Source organism: Centruroides sculpturatus, unplaced genomic scaffold (assembly GCF_000671375.1).
Source record: "Centruroides sculpturatus isolate CEXI.00-Female unplaced genomic scaffold, Cexi_2.0 scaffold325, whole genome shotgun sequence".
Lineage (NCBI taxonomy): Eukaryota > Metazoa > Arthropoda > Arachnida > Scorpiones > Buthidae > Centruroides > Centruroides sculpturatus.
The window spans coordinates 493,813-506,652 of NW_019384556.1; the positions used below are offsets into that span (position 1 = coordinate 493,813).

Here is a 12,840-nt window from a genome sequence, read left to right on the forward strand (position 1 = left end):
AACAATCAACATACAAAGTGGATCATGATTCAAGCTTCTGACACCATTTTTAAATTGTAAGTGTTCTTACTTTTGTGTTGTTCATTTAGTCAATTCCAATTGCATATCATATGGTAGATCGTCATGGTTCGTCTCAAATTATGGTCGAATGTTGGCAGTAGTAGAAGGATATTTTCTTATGTGCTATCAATATTTATGGTCACATAAATAAATAAATAAATAATAATAATAATTTAAAAAAATAGAAGTATAAACATAATTTTGAATACATTCCTTATTTCGACAATGCAAATACCCAAAAATTGTAGGGTTTCCCACTAGTATAAACTCACACACTTCTATTGAATATTATCGAACCGTGCTTTTACTCTTACTGCTAATTGTGCAGATAAAGAAAAATACTAATACAGTAGAGCGTCGTTTATCCGAATCAATTGGGGACTGAGGTTGTTCGGATAACTTACTTTTCCGATAACCGATTATGTACGAAAAAATATTTTAACCTATCCCGTGTTGAAAATTTTCTCTGTTGCGTGTCGCTTCGCGATGAATTTTCGTCGATGTTAAGCCCAACGTATACTTTTTAAAATAATAATCGTGGCTATTGTATCGTTAAAAATTATTTCTTTATTTCTTACAAACAAAATAAATATATTAAAAAATATAAAAACCAAAAAAATATGTACTTTAGAAGATGATCTAGTATCAAAAACATTCGATTCAGCACGACACACAGTCTTCAGAAAAACACCACACAAAGTGCCAGTGCTGCCAGCTAAAAAACGCACACCAACAAAAAAAAAATATTGGAGTAGCCAAAGATTGCAGCGCCACAGCACTAGCGAAAATTTAAATTTGCCGACTGGAATGCTTTCGGATAACCGGCGTTTCGGATAACCGACTTTCGGATAAACGACGTTCTACTGTAATTCAAAAATAAGTTAAACAAAGTACACAAATAGCGTTACTCTATTTGTTCTCTCACATGCGTTTCTCCAATACAGAAGATATATATGTATATATACAGTCGACCCCCCTATAAGATCGTTGATTTTTCCGTTTTATCTGAATTACATGTTGTACGAGTCACTTAGATTTTACAAATATGTGAGCCGTTCACAGCCCGGCACACGTATTTGTAAAATCTAAGTGACTCGTACAACATGTAATTCAGATAAAACGGAAAAATCAACGATCTTATAGGGGGTCGACTGTACAGTGGAGCATCGATTATCCGAATCAATTGGGGACTGGTATTGTTCGGAAGATCGATGTTTCGGATAACCGATTATGTACGAAAGAATATATTAATTTATCCCGTGTTAAAATTTTTCTCCGTTGCGTGTCGCTTCGCGTTGAATTTTCGTCGATGTTAAACCTAACGAAAACTCTTGTATCGTTAAAAATTATTTTTTTCTTTTGTACAAACAAAATTAAAATATTGAAAAATATAAAAACAATAAAAAATTATACTTCAGATGTTAATTTAGTATCAAAAACGTAAAATATTTGAGTAGCCCAAGACATAGCCAAAGATTGCAGCGCCGCAGCACTGGCAAAAATTTAAATTTGCCAACTGGAATTCTTTCGGATAATCAATACTCTACTGCAGGGGTGGCCAAACCGTGGCGCATGCGCCAAACTTGGCGCATTGGACGATTACAAGTGGCGCTTTAGTCAGTTCTGAGCAACATTGCCAGATTTGGCTTCTTTGCAATTAAGAATATTACATAGAAAATTAATGTTTTATAGTCTGTCTTGGCAAGTTCATTTGTTGCACAATTCGTTGCAATCAATTTTACAGATAAAATGAGTGTTCTCCACAGTAAATTACAGTGTATGCATGTATGTTTATTTTCGATCAGTGCATAGGCGTCTAAATGACAGTGCTACCGTCCGGACAGTCCACGAGTCGGTTGGACTGCTACACCTGTTGACCTTTTTTTTTTTTTNAACATAGCTATAAAAGGAAAAACGAGTTAGAACAACACATGTACAGACAGCATCGTGATGAGATTTTATCTAAAGTAAATATTACTTTTAATTATGTCATTATCACAATAAAATAAATCGTGGACGTTTCAAAACTTTTTCGTAAATACTTGACAAGAAGTATTTGCATTTAAAAGTTACGTTTTATGTTTTTATATATTGTTAGCAATAAACTAAAAATTTATTGTATAATTTAGATTCCACCAAACGACCCGATGATAATAAGCCGTAAATGTAATTTTTGCCTTAAAGTTTGTCCATCTCCCGCTGATTTAAGACGTCATCTCAGAATTCACACCGGAGAACGGCCATTTTCGTGTATTTTTTGCAACGGCACTTTCAATGACAAAAGTAGTTTAAACAGACACATCAAAAGAATCCATTCGAAAGAGAAAACTTCATCTGGCTCCGAAGTAAGTATATAAAAATGTTAATGACTAAAGTTTTAACACACAATCGTGTGTTAGAGTGAAATCATTACAATAATAACTTCACTTATTTAACGAGAGCACAGTGTTTCAATATTCTTAACCTTAGCATTTGTTCCTTTCGATTTTCTGAGTATATAAGTTATATCGTACGACCCCCCTATAACACTGTTGATTATTCCGTTTTATATAAATTCCATGTTGTAGGAGTCACTTAGATTTTACAAATATGTGAACCGTTCACAGCCCGGCACACGTATTTGTAAAATCTAAATGACTCGTACAACATGGAATTCATATAAAACGGAATTATCAACAGTGTTATGGGGGGGTCGACTGTAATTAACAAGGTAATATCTCTATTAAAATATACAACGATTTTAAATTCTATGTCTAAAAACATCGATAATCACGCGCAAATTCAAACTTTTCCTAAGAGGTTGGGGTCATTCGATATCACAATGTTTCTGTGTAATTTCAAATATTCCAAGTAGGATATTATAATTAATTCTACACATTTCAAAGTATAAAAATTCAATATTACTTCAGACATTTGACAGTTTTATTTATAAAACTTTATTTGTACTCGTTACGTCTGAGTCAGTATTAATGGCGATCGAATTGTTTTTCTGTTTGTATTGAATAATTATGCAGGTATATATTTGCATTTGGATTTTAGTGTACTCAAGTGTAGCAATATTTACATTGTTTTACAAAATTAGCTGTTTTGTGGATTTACAGAAACATTTAGCGAATAATTAAAAAACGATGACTCGGAAATTCATTTTATTTGTGTTAAAACATTCAGTTATAAAAATATTTGCTATAGATCCAAACTTATGAAACACTCTGTACATATATAACTCGTTGTTAACACATAAAATTCATATGTTTGGTTACATTAGGTCAACGTGCCGCCTTATAAATTACACTGTTTAACATAATTTTTGGCACACGGAAAAAAGAAATTGTGTCTAATAGGACGTTTTGTATTAACCATGGGATCGAAATTTTTCTATCATCTTCTGATTTTCCGTAATCATAGGTATAAATTTTGGCCTCATGTCTGGCCATCCACAGAAACTTTTTTTTACCGCTTGCAGTGGACATATATCATATGTTCAATTTGTGTAAAACATCTGATAGAGTGGGCAAAAAGACTATTCTCGACATTTGATTTTTGCAGTACCCATAGTTTGGCGTAAACCAAAAAATCATGTTACGCACTGTTATTTTTGTTTGACTACCGTAAAAGGAATAACTAGTAAATCTAAACCAACCGTGAGGTACCTAAATTTACCATCTGCTATGAGGCCAGTTCCTCATTGTTAGAATATACCTGTATCATCACTGCCAGAACATTTTACTGGGGAAGATTTAAGATATGAAGAAGTCGAAAACGAGGGAAAATATCCTGATTTTGAAACGAACGCCTTATTTATTAACTCGAGGCGAGCTAAATGAACTTCTTAGACATCTGAACGTGTCTAAAATACAGGCTGAATTTTTAGTTTCTTCACTAAACCGTTGTCATTTACTTCATCAGACAACTAAGGTGTGTTTTTTTCGTAATGGTTAAAAAGATTTTCATGATAAGTATTCTGAAGAAAGTGGTTTGGTTTATTGCAATAATATTAGTGCTGTGATGAATGCACTTGATAATAAACATAATACCACAAAATGGAGACTGTTCATTGATTCGTTTAAAATTAGCTTTGAGGCTGTGCTTTTACTCAATAGAAACAAATTTTATTCTGTGCCATTAGCTTATTCAACAAAAAATAAAAAAACCTATGAAAATATGAAAGTCGTACTTGAAAAAAAAGTCATTTTCAAAAGTACAATTTGATTATATGTTGTGATTTAAAAGTCGTTGCATTATTAATTGATTATACTAAATTTTGATTGTTTCTTGTGTGGGTGGAACATTTCTCCATTTTATAAAAGATAAATCAATAAGTGTATGCATTGTGTCTAAATAAATACCTTTTTCTTTTAAAGTGGCTGTCAAAAAAACTAGACATGATGGAATAAACCGGTTTATATATTTGAAAACAGCATAAAATATTCTATAAAAGTCAGGTATTTTGATACGTGTGTTAAAGAAAGGTTTAATTTTGCTTTCTAGTTTTATCGGATTTGGTTAGATTATTCGTCCCTGGGTCGAAATGAATGTGTGAAGTGGGTAAGTATGTAAAATGTGAAGCACCGAAACATTTAAGCAGCATACAATAATTGTTTAATACGACTTGGAAAATGTTTGAAGGTTCGAATATGTATGATTTTGGGTGAGATGCGCTGGAAATAGTTTTGGATAATTCGTCCGAGTAGCCGAAATAAACGAGCCCAAAACAAGATATTAGAACTTGCTCTAACTTTAAGCAGTTGCGAAAGGAGGAAGCGGGAGAGAACTTTACAATATTTATTTATAACATTTATATAATTTTATTAATAAAAGTTTTTCGCTTTAAAGCAGAAATAATATAAAACTGTTTTGCTGGTTTACTCATCGTTGATATTTTTTTTCTTTTCCAGCAATCTCAACAAAAGGACAATGAACAAAAATTTTTAAAGTCCTCTTCTAATAAAACATCGTCTGAAACAACAACAAGTACAAATAACAATAACAAGGATGATGAACAATGTAAAGCAGACCACAAAGACGATATTCCCAGATTGTCGGTAATAGTATTTCAATGTCATTTATGTTCGTTCAGTACTCGGTCGAATGAGAAATGGTTAGAACATAAGCATTGCCATATTGAAGACATTCCTTGCACGTCAACGGTACTTATTCTATTCATACTTTAAAAATAAATTATACTTTTAAGAATCCACGTTTTAATTCAGTGAAGTTTCCTCCCTAAAGTCCATCTTCTAAAGTTGGTTCGGAAATTACGCACTACTAGATATTGTTCTGATGTTGGTTCGATGAAAGCTCACTTCCACAATCAAGACAGACAGTATATTTACAAAATATATATAGACTATACGAGTTAGAAAAAAAAACACAGGATACTCAAGGCGTGGTGCTTCACGTACGAGTACTAGTTTGGCTTTCGAGAACAATTAAGTTTTGGAGTGGCCTCTGTGGATTGGTTCTACTGCGATTCGTCCGGTCTCAGCATTTACCCGTCCCAGAGATATCCCGCAGTGGAGTATAATCGCTCTCTCTATCTAACCCTCAGCGGACTTTCCAAGTGTCTGAGACTTCCGTGTTACCAGTTCAAAGCCCTTTCTTTTCCTCTCTCCAGCTCGCTCTCTAATTTAAGGACATTTTGGGCAGGAATTCCAACCAATTACAGTTATTCATTGCAAAGAGCTTTCACCCAGGTAAGCTTGAATCGGATGAGGGTGGTCACCAACTTGTTTACTACCACCTTGCAAGTTGTTTACGACTGGACCACCCTTGAATCAAATTAGCGATACCGGCGCTTCTTGAATTCTGCTTTTGTTTACAAGCCAATACCTCACATTGCATTTTTAACAATTCATGTTTTAATTAAATAGAATTGTAGATTTTAATTTATGATTTAAATTTAACAGTTTACAATTAACTGTTTGAATGTATGGAATTTATGTAACCTGATTGCTGTAATTAATGACTCGTTGTTAACTTCGAATCAAGTGTTTCATTTAGTGCTCAGATAGTGGCATAATCGCAAATGATTTATATGAACTAAATTCAAAGCTTCACTGCAGAAAAATCATTGTAAATGGCCTAACAACAAGCCATAGTTAGTCTCTCATACAATATTGTAAACGAAAGAAACTTAATTAAACGACTGTAAATTACATAGTAATTAGCGGTATATATAATTTGCCGTTTGTGTCAGTTCATGTCGGAAAATATGATAAATCATACTTAATTAATTAATCAAATTTCCCGAACATTAGGCACAATAGCCCTTCGAATACAACAAATTTGATAAATAGTGAAGTCTCGTCGAGTAATATTTTTTTAGAAAGTTACAAAATTCAGCACTGAACCAACAGATAAAGATTTGTGCAGTTCATGAAGGACAAATTATATTATCGAGGCGTTAAATAGCACTGATAAAGCCATGCTTGGTTTACCCTTAATGTTAGACTGAAGACAATATCCATTCTTAATAATGCTGTAGCAGACGGTTGCAGCGAAGATTAGCTTAAGTAATAATTGAATTATTAGTTCAACATCATTGCTAATTGCAAAGATCTAAGGAATATATTTTACAAACAGTATTGACAATCAACAGCCGTCATTATAAATTCTCATGTGAATATTCCTAATTTGTCAATATAAGAACAGTGTAGTGTGAAAGTGAACTGTGTTTCTACAACAAGAACAGAAAGATGTTGACAAGAAGCGAGCGAAGGCAAATGCAAGGTTAGAAGCTCAAGCCACAAAATTGAAAAAATATCGGACTGAAATTTGACTAACAAAAGCAGAGAATGCAATAAAGTAAAAACAACAGATATGAACAGGGCAAGACGGGATCCTTATAATATATTGGCAATGATATTAGCTGCTGAAATTACCAAGTATTATCACTTAGGAACAAATGAGGGACATTTTTACAGCCGTATACCAGAAAACTATTTGTGTACGTGACTAAACAGAACATACAAAATGATATTTGGTACATTGCCTAGACTCTTCGTGTGTTAATAAGAAAAACATCGATTTCGCGAAGTATGGAGTACCAAAGGTGCTCTTAGAGAAAAATGTAATTTAATCAATTGCAAAAAGAAGAAAAATAAAAAAAAAATTATTTACTTAAAAAGGTCACAGTTTATTATATTTGAATAAACAGTAAGAATATTAATAAAATAAAAGTATTGCTTCATTCTATTATAATTTGTTTTTCATCTACAAGACATTTTATTACAACAGAAAAAGACGAGAATTTTATGATATTGATGAATTGTGATTTAATATTTTGGAAATTATGTGAAAAACATTCTTTTAGAAATGCCATAATCAATGTTACAAAATTTTATGGAAAACTCAATCGCCGGTTAAAGAGATTAATTTATTGAAATTTATGAACAATTTCTATACGCAATAATGCTGTGATAATATTTCTGATGTAAAAAATATTTGTATTTAAGTATAAGAATTTTAACAAAATAAAACATTAAAATTAATACAAAAATTCTAATTTTGTCACAATGATATTTCTTTTTACAGGAATCAGAAAAAAGAGAAAGCAAAGAAACACAAGCAGCCAGAGAAGGAGGATCGAAGAAAAAGAAATCAGAGATGGTAGAGGCTGACAAGCAGCCTTTTAAATGAAGCAGCCTAAATAAATGAAGAAATAACAACACGATAAAAAGATTAATAAAATTTTAATTACATTTTTTTTTATTCTGCACATTATCGAAATAAATTTTATTATTCGTGCTTAATGTGAATGTTTAAAATATAGGAACATTCTAATTAAATTTACAATCAGTAAACAACATTTCATCAATTAAGTACTGAAAATGTTAAGGAAGACAATTACAATAATAGAAATTTATATGAAAAAATTTATGACAAAATGTATAACGCTATTTTAAATGATATTAATGTGCACATACATCATTATTAGCCATATATTTCAAAATTGTGTACAATTGATATTAAAATATTGTAATTTTAATCTGGTATATTTCATTACCACTGCAGATTTAACGTGGAATTGTGAAATAAACACGTGAAAAATTTAATTCAATTAGAATTACGAATTACCAACATAAAAGACGTAGACTGTATGTTTGTGTGTATATGACTTCTGTTTAATCCAGAGGAAGTTTTGGTTATATTCCTTTTATTTTTTGACGGAAAGTGTCGACTATTTTTGGCAAATGGCGTATTTTATACTCACTTCATTAAAATTAAAATTTAAACATTAAAAAAGATAGCGTCATCGTGTTATTTCTAATACAGATACAGATTTTAACGATACAGATTTTAATTTGTATATTCATAAATAAAGCATCATAAAATTCAAAGAAGACTTTTGTAAAGTAATTTAATTTTTTTTGTATAAATAAAATATATATATATATGTATCAAAATGATTATAAGTTGTGTTTGATAAATTAATTAAACTCAATGCAAATAATATAGTAAGTATTGTATTTAATAATAAACTATAATAAAAATAGATTGGAGAATGATCTTTTTTCAGTTTCTAGTTTTTTAGTAAATTAGTAGATAGAAACATATTTCCACTTAAAAGGTACATAACTTGAAAGCAAAAATGAATAAAAATTACTGTAAATTTAATCCTTTTGTATTTTTCCTTTAAAATATTAATTTAAATTCTTAATCGTTAAATTTGCCTATTAATTGTTAAAAAGTTTTATGCTATGTAAAAAAATCCTATACAATAGAAAGTTTGGACCCCTGCAATAATTCTGTTTTTTTCATTAAACTTGAATGTGCAATAAGAACAAATTATTGAATAAGAATTATAAATAATTTTCAAACAATTAACTATGAAAATTTTATTTATTAACTAGCTGCAAGAACCCTCTTCGCTGGGTGTTTATTTGTGGGCAAAAAGTAACGATAGCGAAGATTAAGATAATTACATTATAGTCAATCTTACCCGTTTTCACAAAATGCAAGAATTAGGTCCCCCGTTTCCAGACTAATTAGAGACCTGGAGCCGTATTCTGGTCACTGTCTCTGGTCTTTTGTCTCTCACAAGCCGGTCGCTGATTGTCTAATCATTTGGATTAGCCAATCCACGACCGGCTTGTGAGAGACGAAAGACCAGAGACAGTGACCAGAATACGGCACCTGGTCCCGATTCTATTTCTGAACGTCTCCTGTTCACGTCAAGTCAAACGAACTATTTTCAACGTTTCTGGAACGTTTACAATCGTTCTATAATAGAACCAATATTCGAATTTTATGTTCGAATTTAATTCGAATATTGTTCGAATTCAATTCGAACAAATTCGAACATAACATTCGAAATAGAAAACCACTTTCAACCACTTTCAGCCCCATATCTCCCACACCCTTATAGCTATCAAGACAGAACCCCCCTGGTGCACGAATGGAGACTTGGGGCTACTACCACATACAAACACCATTCACGTGCGATGTGTAGTTTTGGCGGAAAAGTGAAATATAGGGACACACATGTCCATTTTTATATATAGATATAGATATAGATAAAATGTTCTAGACATTCCTTTAATTTTAGAATACAAATAACAAAAACCAAAATTCATAGTATAAAGATACGGTAATGGTATTTTTAAATGCTTCTTAATTTTTCTTATGGTAATTTAATTTTTAATCGGTGTTCTCTTCTTTATAGACATTCTTTTTCTTGCAGGCTTTCAATTCTACAATATTTTGTTTCTCGATGAGAAAAATCTGGTTGTCGACTTGGTTTCTTGTTGTATACCATATTTTTATCTATGCGCGTATGAAATTTTTCCAAAATATCCAATCGAGTAAAGTGTAAGAAAATTTTTTAACACCGCTAGTGTCGCCTTTTTTCTATCCACTAATCGTGTTCCTAATATCTCGAGATTTAGTAATTTTTCGTTAAAATTTGTTTGTGGAATCCTCGCGTCAGTAATCTAGGTATTAGTGTAATAACTGGATTTACAAATACCACGATTAGGCAATGTTAGTGGAACACTCCGTAAGTCTGAATTATTAGTGGAGTTATAGCCCGATTATTTAAAGCGATCGTTTGGCGGTTTTTCTATATATATATGCGATGTTTGATGTAGTTATACAAAAAAAAATACTCGTGTGGACAGATTGTGTTTACGCTTCCAGAGCACTTTTTTAGCTACGGAGCAGTTCAAACTCCAAGTGAAGTTTCGTCGAATTTAGCGTTCAAGTACGAGGTGTCACTGTATTCGTGATCGAGAGAAATGGATTCTACAGTGTTAAGTAAATCACACAGGTACTCAGACGGCGTATTTTTTCTACTTTAATTACACTTCTATTTAATTAAATATAATTCACAAAATATTTTTTGTTTATGCCCACAAAATCAAAGGTTTTATAAAAATGTAAAACTTATAAACCAAGAAAATACAACTTAATTTTCTATTTTTGTGTTCAATAAAATCTTAATACGTACGAGTGTTGAAATGATTTTTGCAAACAAATACAATGGGTCAATCATTTTCATCCATCTGATTTTTCGCATTTTGCTTCATAAAAGTCATCGTTATTTGAAATTCTCATTCTTATGAAGTCTAACAACATGACGATTCAATTCCGACTTTGAACAGAATTTTGCTGAACAATAATTACACGAGAATGGCTTTTCTCCGGTGTGACGCCGAACATGCTCTATGAGATTTCCTTTCTGTGTAAAACTCCGTTTGCAATGATCACAGGTAAAGGGTTTCTCCCCTGTGTGAGTTCGCAGATGTTCAATCAGAGTTACTTTCTGTGTAAAACTCCGTTTGCAATGATCACAGGTAAAGGGTTTCTCCACTGTGTGAATTCGCAGATGTTTAATCAGATTTCCTTTCTGTGTAAAACTTCGTTTGCAATGATCACAGGTAAAGGGTTTCTCCCCTGTGTGAACTCGCAGATGTTGAATGAGTAAATCTTTTCGTGTAAAACTCCGTTTGCAGTGATCACAGATAAAGGGTTTTTCTCCTGTGTGAGTCTTGACGTGGTCCCGTAGCCTGTTGGAATAGTTGAACTGACGAGTACAGAATTCGCAAGATAAGAGTCCTTCTCCACTGTGAATCCTTCGATGACATATAAATCCATTCTTCGAAATGAATATTTTCTTGCAACTGTCACATTCATACTTCGCATTCTTTCCCTTCTCAATGTGTAAACCTGTAAAATACGATAAATAAAAATAGTAAAACCAATGTTTAAAGATCAAAACTCTCAATTTATTCCCAATCAAATATCTAAATTTAAAATCACACTATTTTAAAAGTACTGTTAATGTGTAAGATGCAGATAGAAAAAGAATCTTTCTTTCTCTAATAATTTTCTTTGAATAAAGTTTAATCCTACACGAAGGAACCCGTTACACTAGAAACACTAACTATTCACACATATTACCCACACACTAAAACAATATCACAAATTAATAACAAATTTAATTTATACATTTTTCAATGAAAACAATTTATATGGATTGTATTTTGTAAAAACAAAAATATATATTTGAAAAAAAAATTTTCAAATATCTTCTTTGATTTTTCTCTTTTTCTTCACTTGCATGAAAGGTGTTTTCTTTCTCGATATATTCTTGTAATGATTTCACAACACTCGCTTCAATTTTAGTGTTCCGTTGACGACAGAAGTCCAACACATCCATCGACTATTCTTGTGTTTTTCTGGAAACCATTCTTCACTTAGTTAACATGAATGTTTTTGATTGGCAAGTAGTGAATCTGAAAGCAACAAAAAGTCTCGAATGAAATCAGATACAAGCATATCGTTACACATTATTTTCTAAGTTAAATTTAAAGATTTCAAAATTAAACTAGTAATTTTAGAAATTCTTCCTTGGACATTTATTTCAGGCAATAAAATTACGGCTCAATTTAAAACCTGAAAATGAAACGAATTTAAAATTGATGTTTCTTATTTAGGAACAATATATTTATACCTATGAAATAAATTCAAAGTAGTTTTATCTGTAAATTTTAAAAATAAGAAAATTAGATATAAGTGTATTTTATGAAGAATTAACTTCCCTTCGGTTTTCCTATTTTACAGCTTTCATTGTAGAAGTAAAAGTTATACAAACTCAATCGTTTCTTGAAAAGTGTTTTTAAAATTACCTTAGGAAAAAAGTAAAAATCTACTTACTAATTTAATAAACTTCAGTCAAGAAAGACACGGAAAATACCACAATACTCGTTACCACAGTCCACAAGAACCAGGGGAATTCGATACATGATCAAATGTTACCTGAGAAGTCTCCTCTTCCGCTTCGTTAAAATCTTCCTTCTGTTTTTTTTTTTTTCTTTCTTTCTTTCTGGTGAAATCGTCAACGAGGTTTTCTCCTTTGATCAAGACTTTTAATTATGTTAATTTATAATAATCTACACCCAGACTATGGATTGTCGAAATAAAATGGCGACGGTCAAAGGGTCGAAGAAAGAAATAACATACCTGTGTGGACGAGAATTCCAAATGCTTGCATTCATTTCGTCGTACGGCTGAAAGGACAACCCTCTGTCAATAATGTCTAATTATTTTTTCAGAATTTGTAGGTATAAAATTTCTGAAAATAATCTTTCATTCATCTTTCATCTTTTAATGTTGAAAAAAATGAATTCTCTCGAAACTATTATAAATAATTATTTTCAACTCAAATAGTCACGAACCATCAAAATCAATTGTAAAATGTGAACAATCCGAGGCCAATCCACATTTGAATCCGTTGTCCATTTTAATGATCTATTAATTATGGAATTATTCGATTCATTC

General features: G+C 31.5%; 2 protein-coding genes across 2 annotated transcripts; one reads left to right on the plus strand and one right to left on the minus strand.

Moving 5' to 3' along the window:
* The first annotated feature begins 1,957 nt into the window (after nt 1-1,957).
* Nucleotides 1,958-8,052, plus strand: LOC111623872 (zinc finger protein 345-like). Its single transcript, XM_023366596.1, has 4 exons — nt 1,958-2,027; nt 2,190-2,405; nt 4,956-5,207; nt 7,594-8,052. The coding sequence occupies exons 1-4, from the start codon at nt 1,992-1,994 to the stop codon at nt 7,696-7,698; spliced, it is 609 nt and encodes a 202-aa protein (XP_023222364.1). The 5' UTR covers nt 1,958-1,991; the 3' UTR covers nt 7,699-8,052.
* A 2,356-nt stretch (nt 8,053-10,408) lies between these two features.
* On the minus strand, nt 10,409-11,719 carry LOC111623885 (gastrula zinc finger protein XlCGF49.1-like). Its single transcript, XM_023366613.1, has 2 exons — nt 11,621-11,719; nt 10,409-11,320 (listed from the first exon to the last, which is right to left on the minus strand). Exons 1-2 carry the CDS (start codon nt 11,717-11,719, stop codon nt 10,598-10,600), a joined length of 822 nt encoding a protein of 273 aa, XP_023222381.1. The 3' UTR covers nt 10,409-10,597.
* Between the last annotated feature and the right edge of the window lie 1,121 nt (nt 11,720-12,840).

Excerpts from the sequence above, each read along its gene's own strand:
- LOC111623872 (XM_023366596.1), top strand. The coding sequence starts at position 1,992 with ATGTACAGACAGCATCGTGATGAGATTTTATCTAAA. Across the intron at positions 2,406-4,955 it reads AAACTTCATCTGGCTCCGAA|CAATCTCAACAAAAGGACAA; the intron begins GTAAGTATATAA and ends TTTCTTTTCCAG. Across the intron at positions 5,208-7,593 it reads ACATTCCTTGCACGTCAACG|GAATCAGAAAAAAGAGAAAG; the intron begins GTACTTATTCTA and ends TTCTTTTTACAG.
- LOC111623885 (XM_023366613.1), bottom strand. The coding sequence starts at position 11,719 with ATGGATGTGTTGGACTTCTGTCGTCAACGGAACACTAAAATTGAAGCG. Across the intron at positions 11,321-11,620 it reads AGAAAGAAAACACCTTTCAT|TGTGATTTTAAATTTAGATA; the intron begins GCAAGTGAAGAA and ends CTTTTAAAATAG.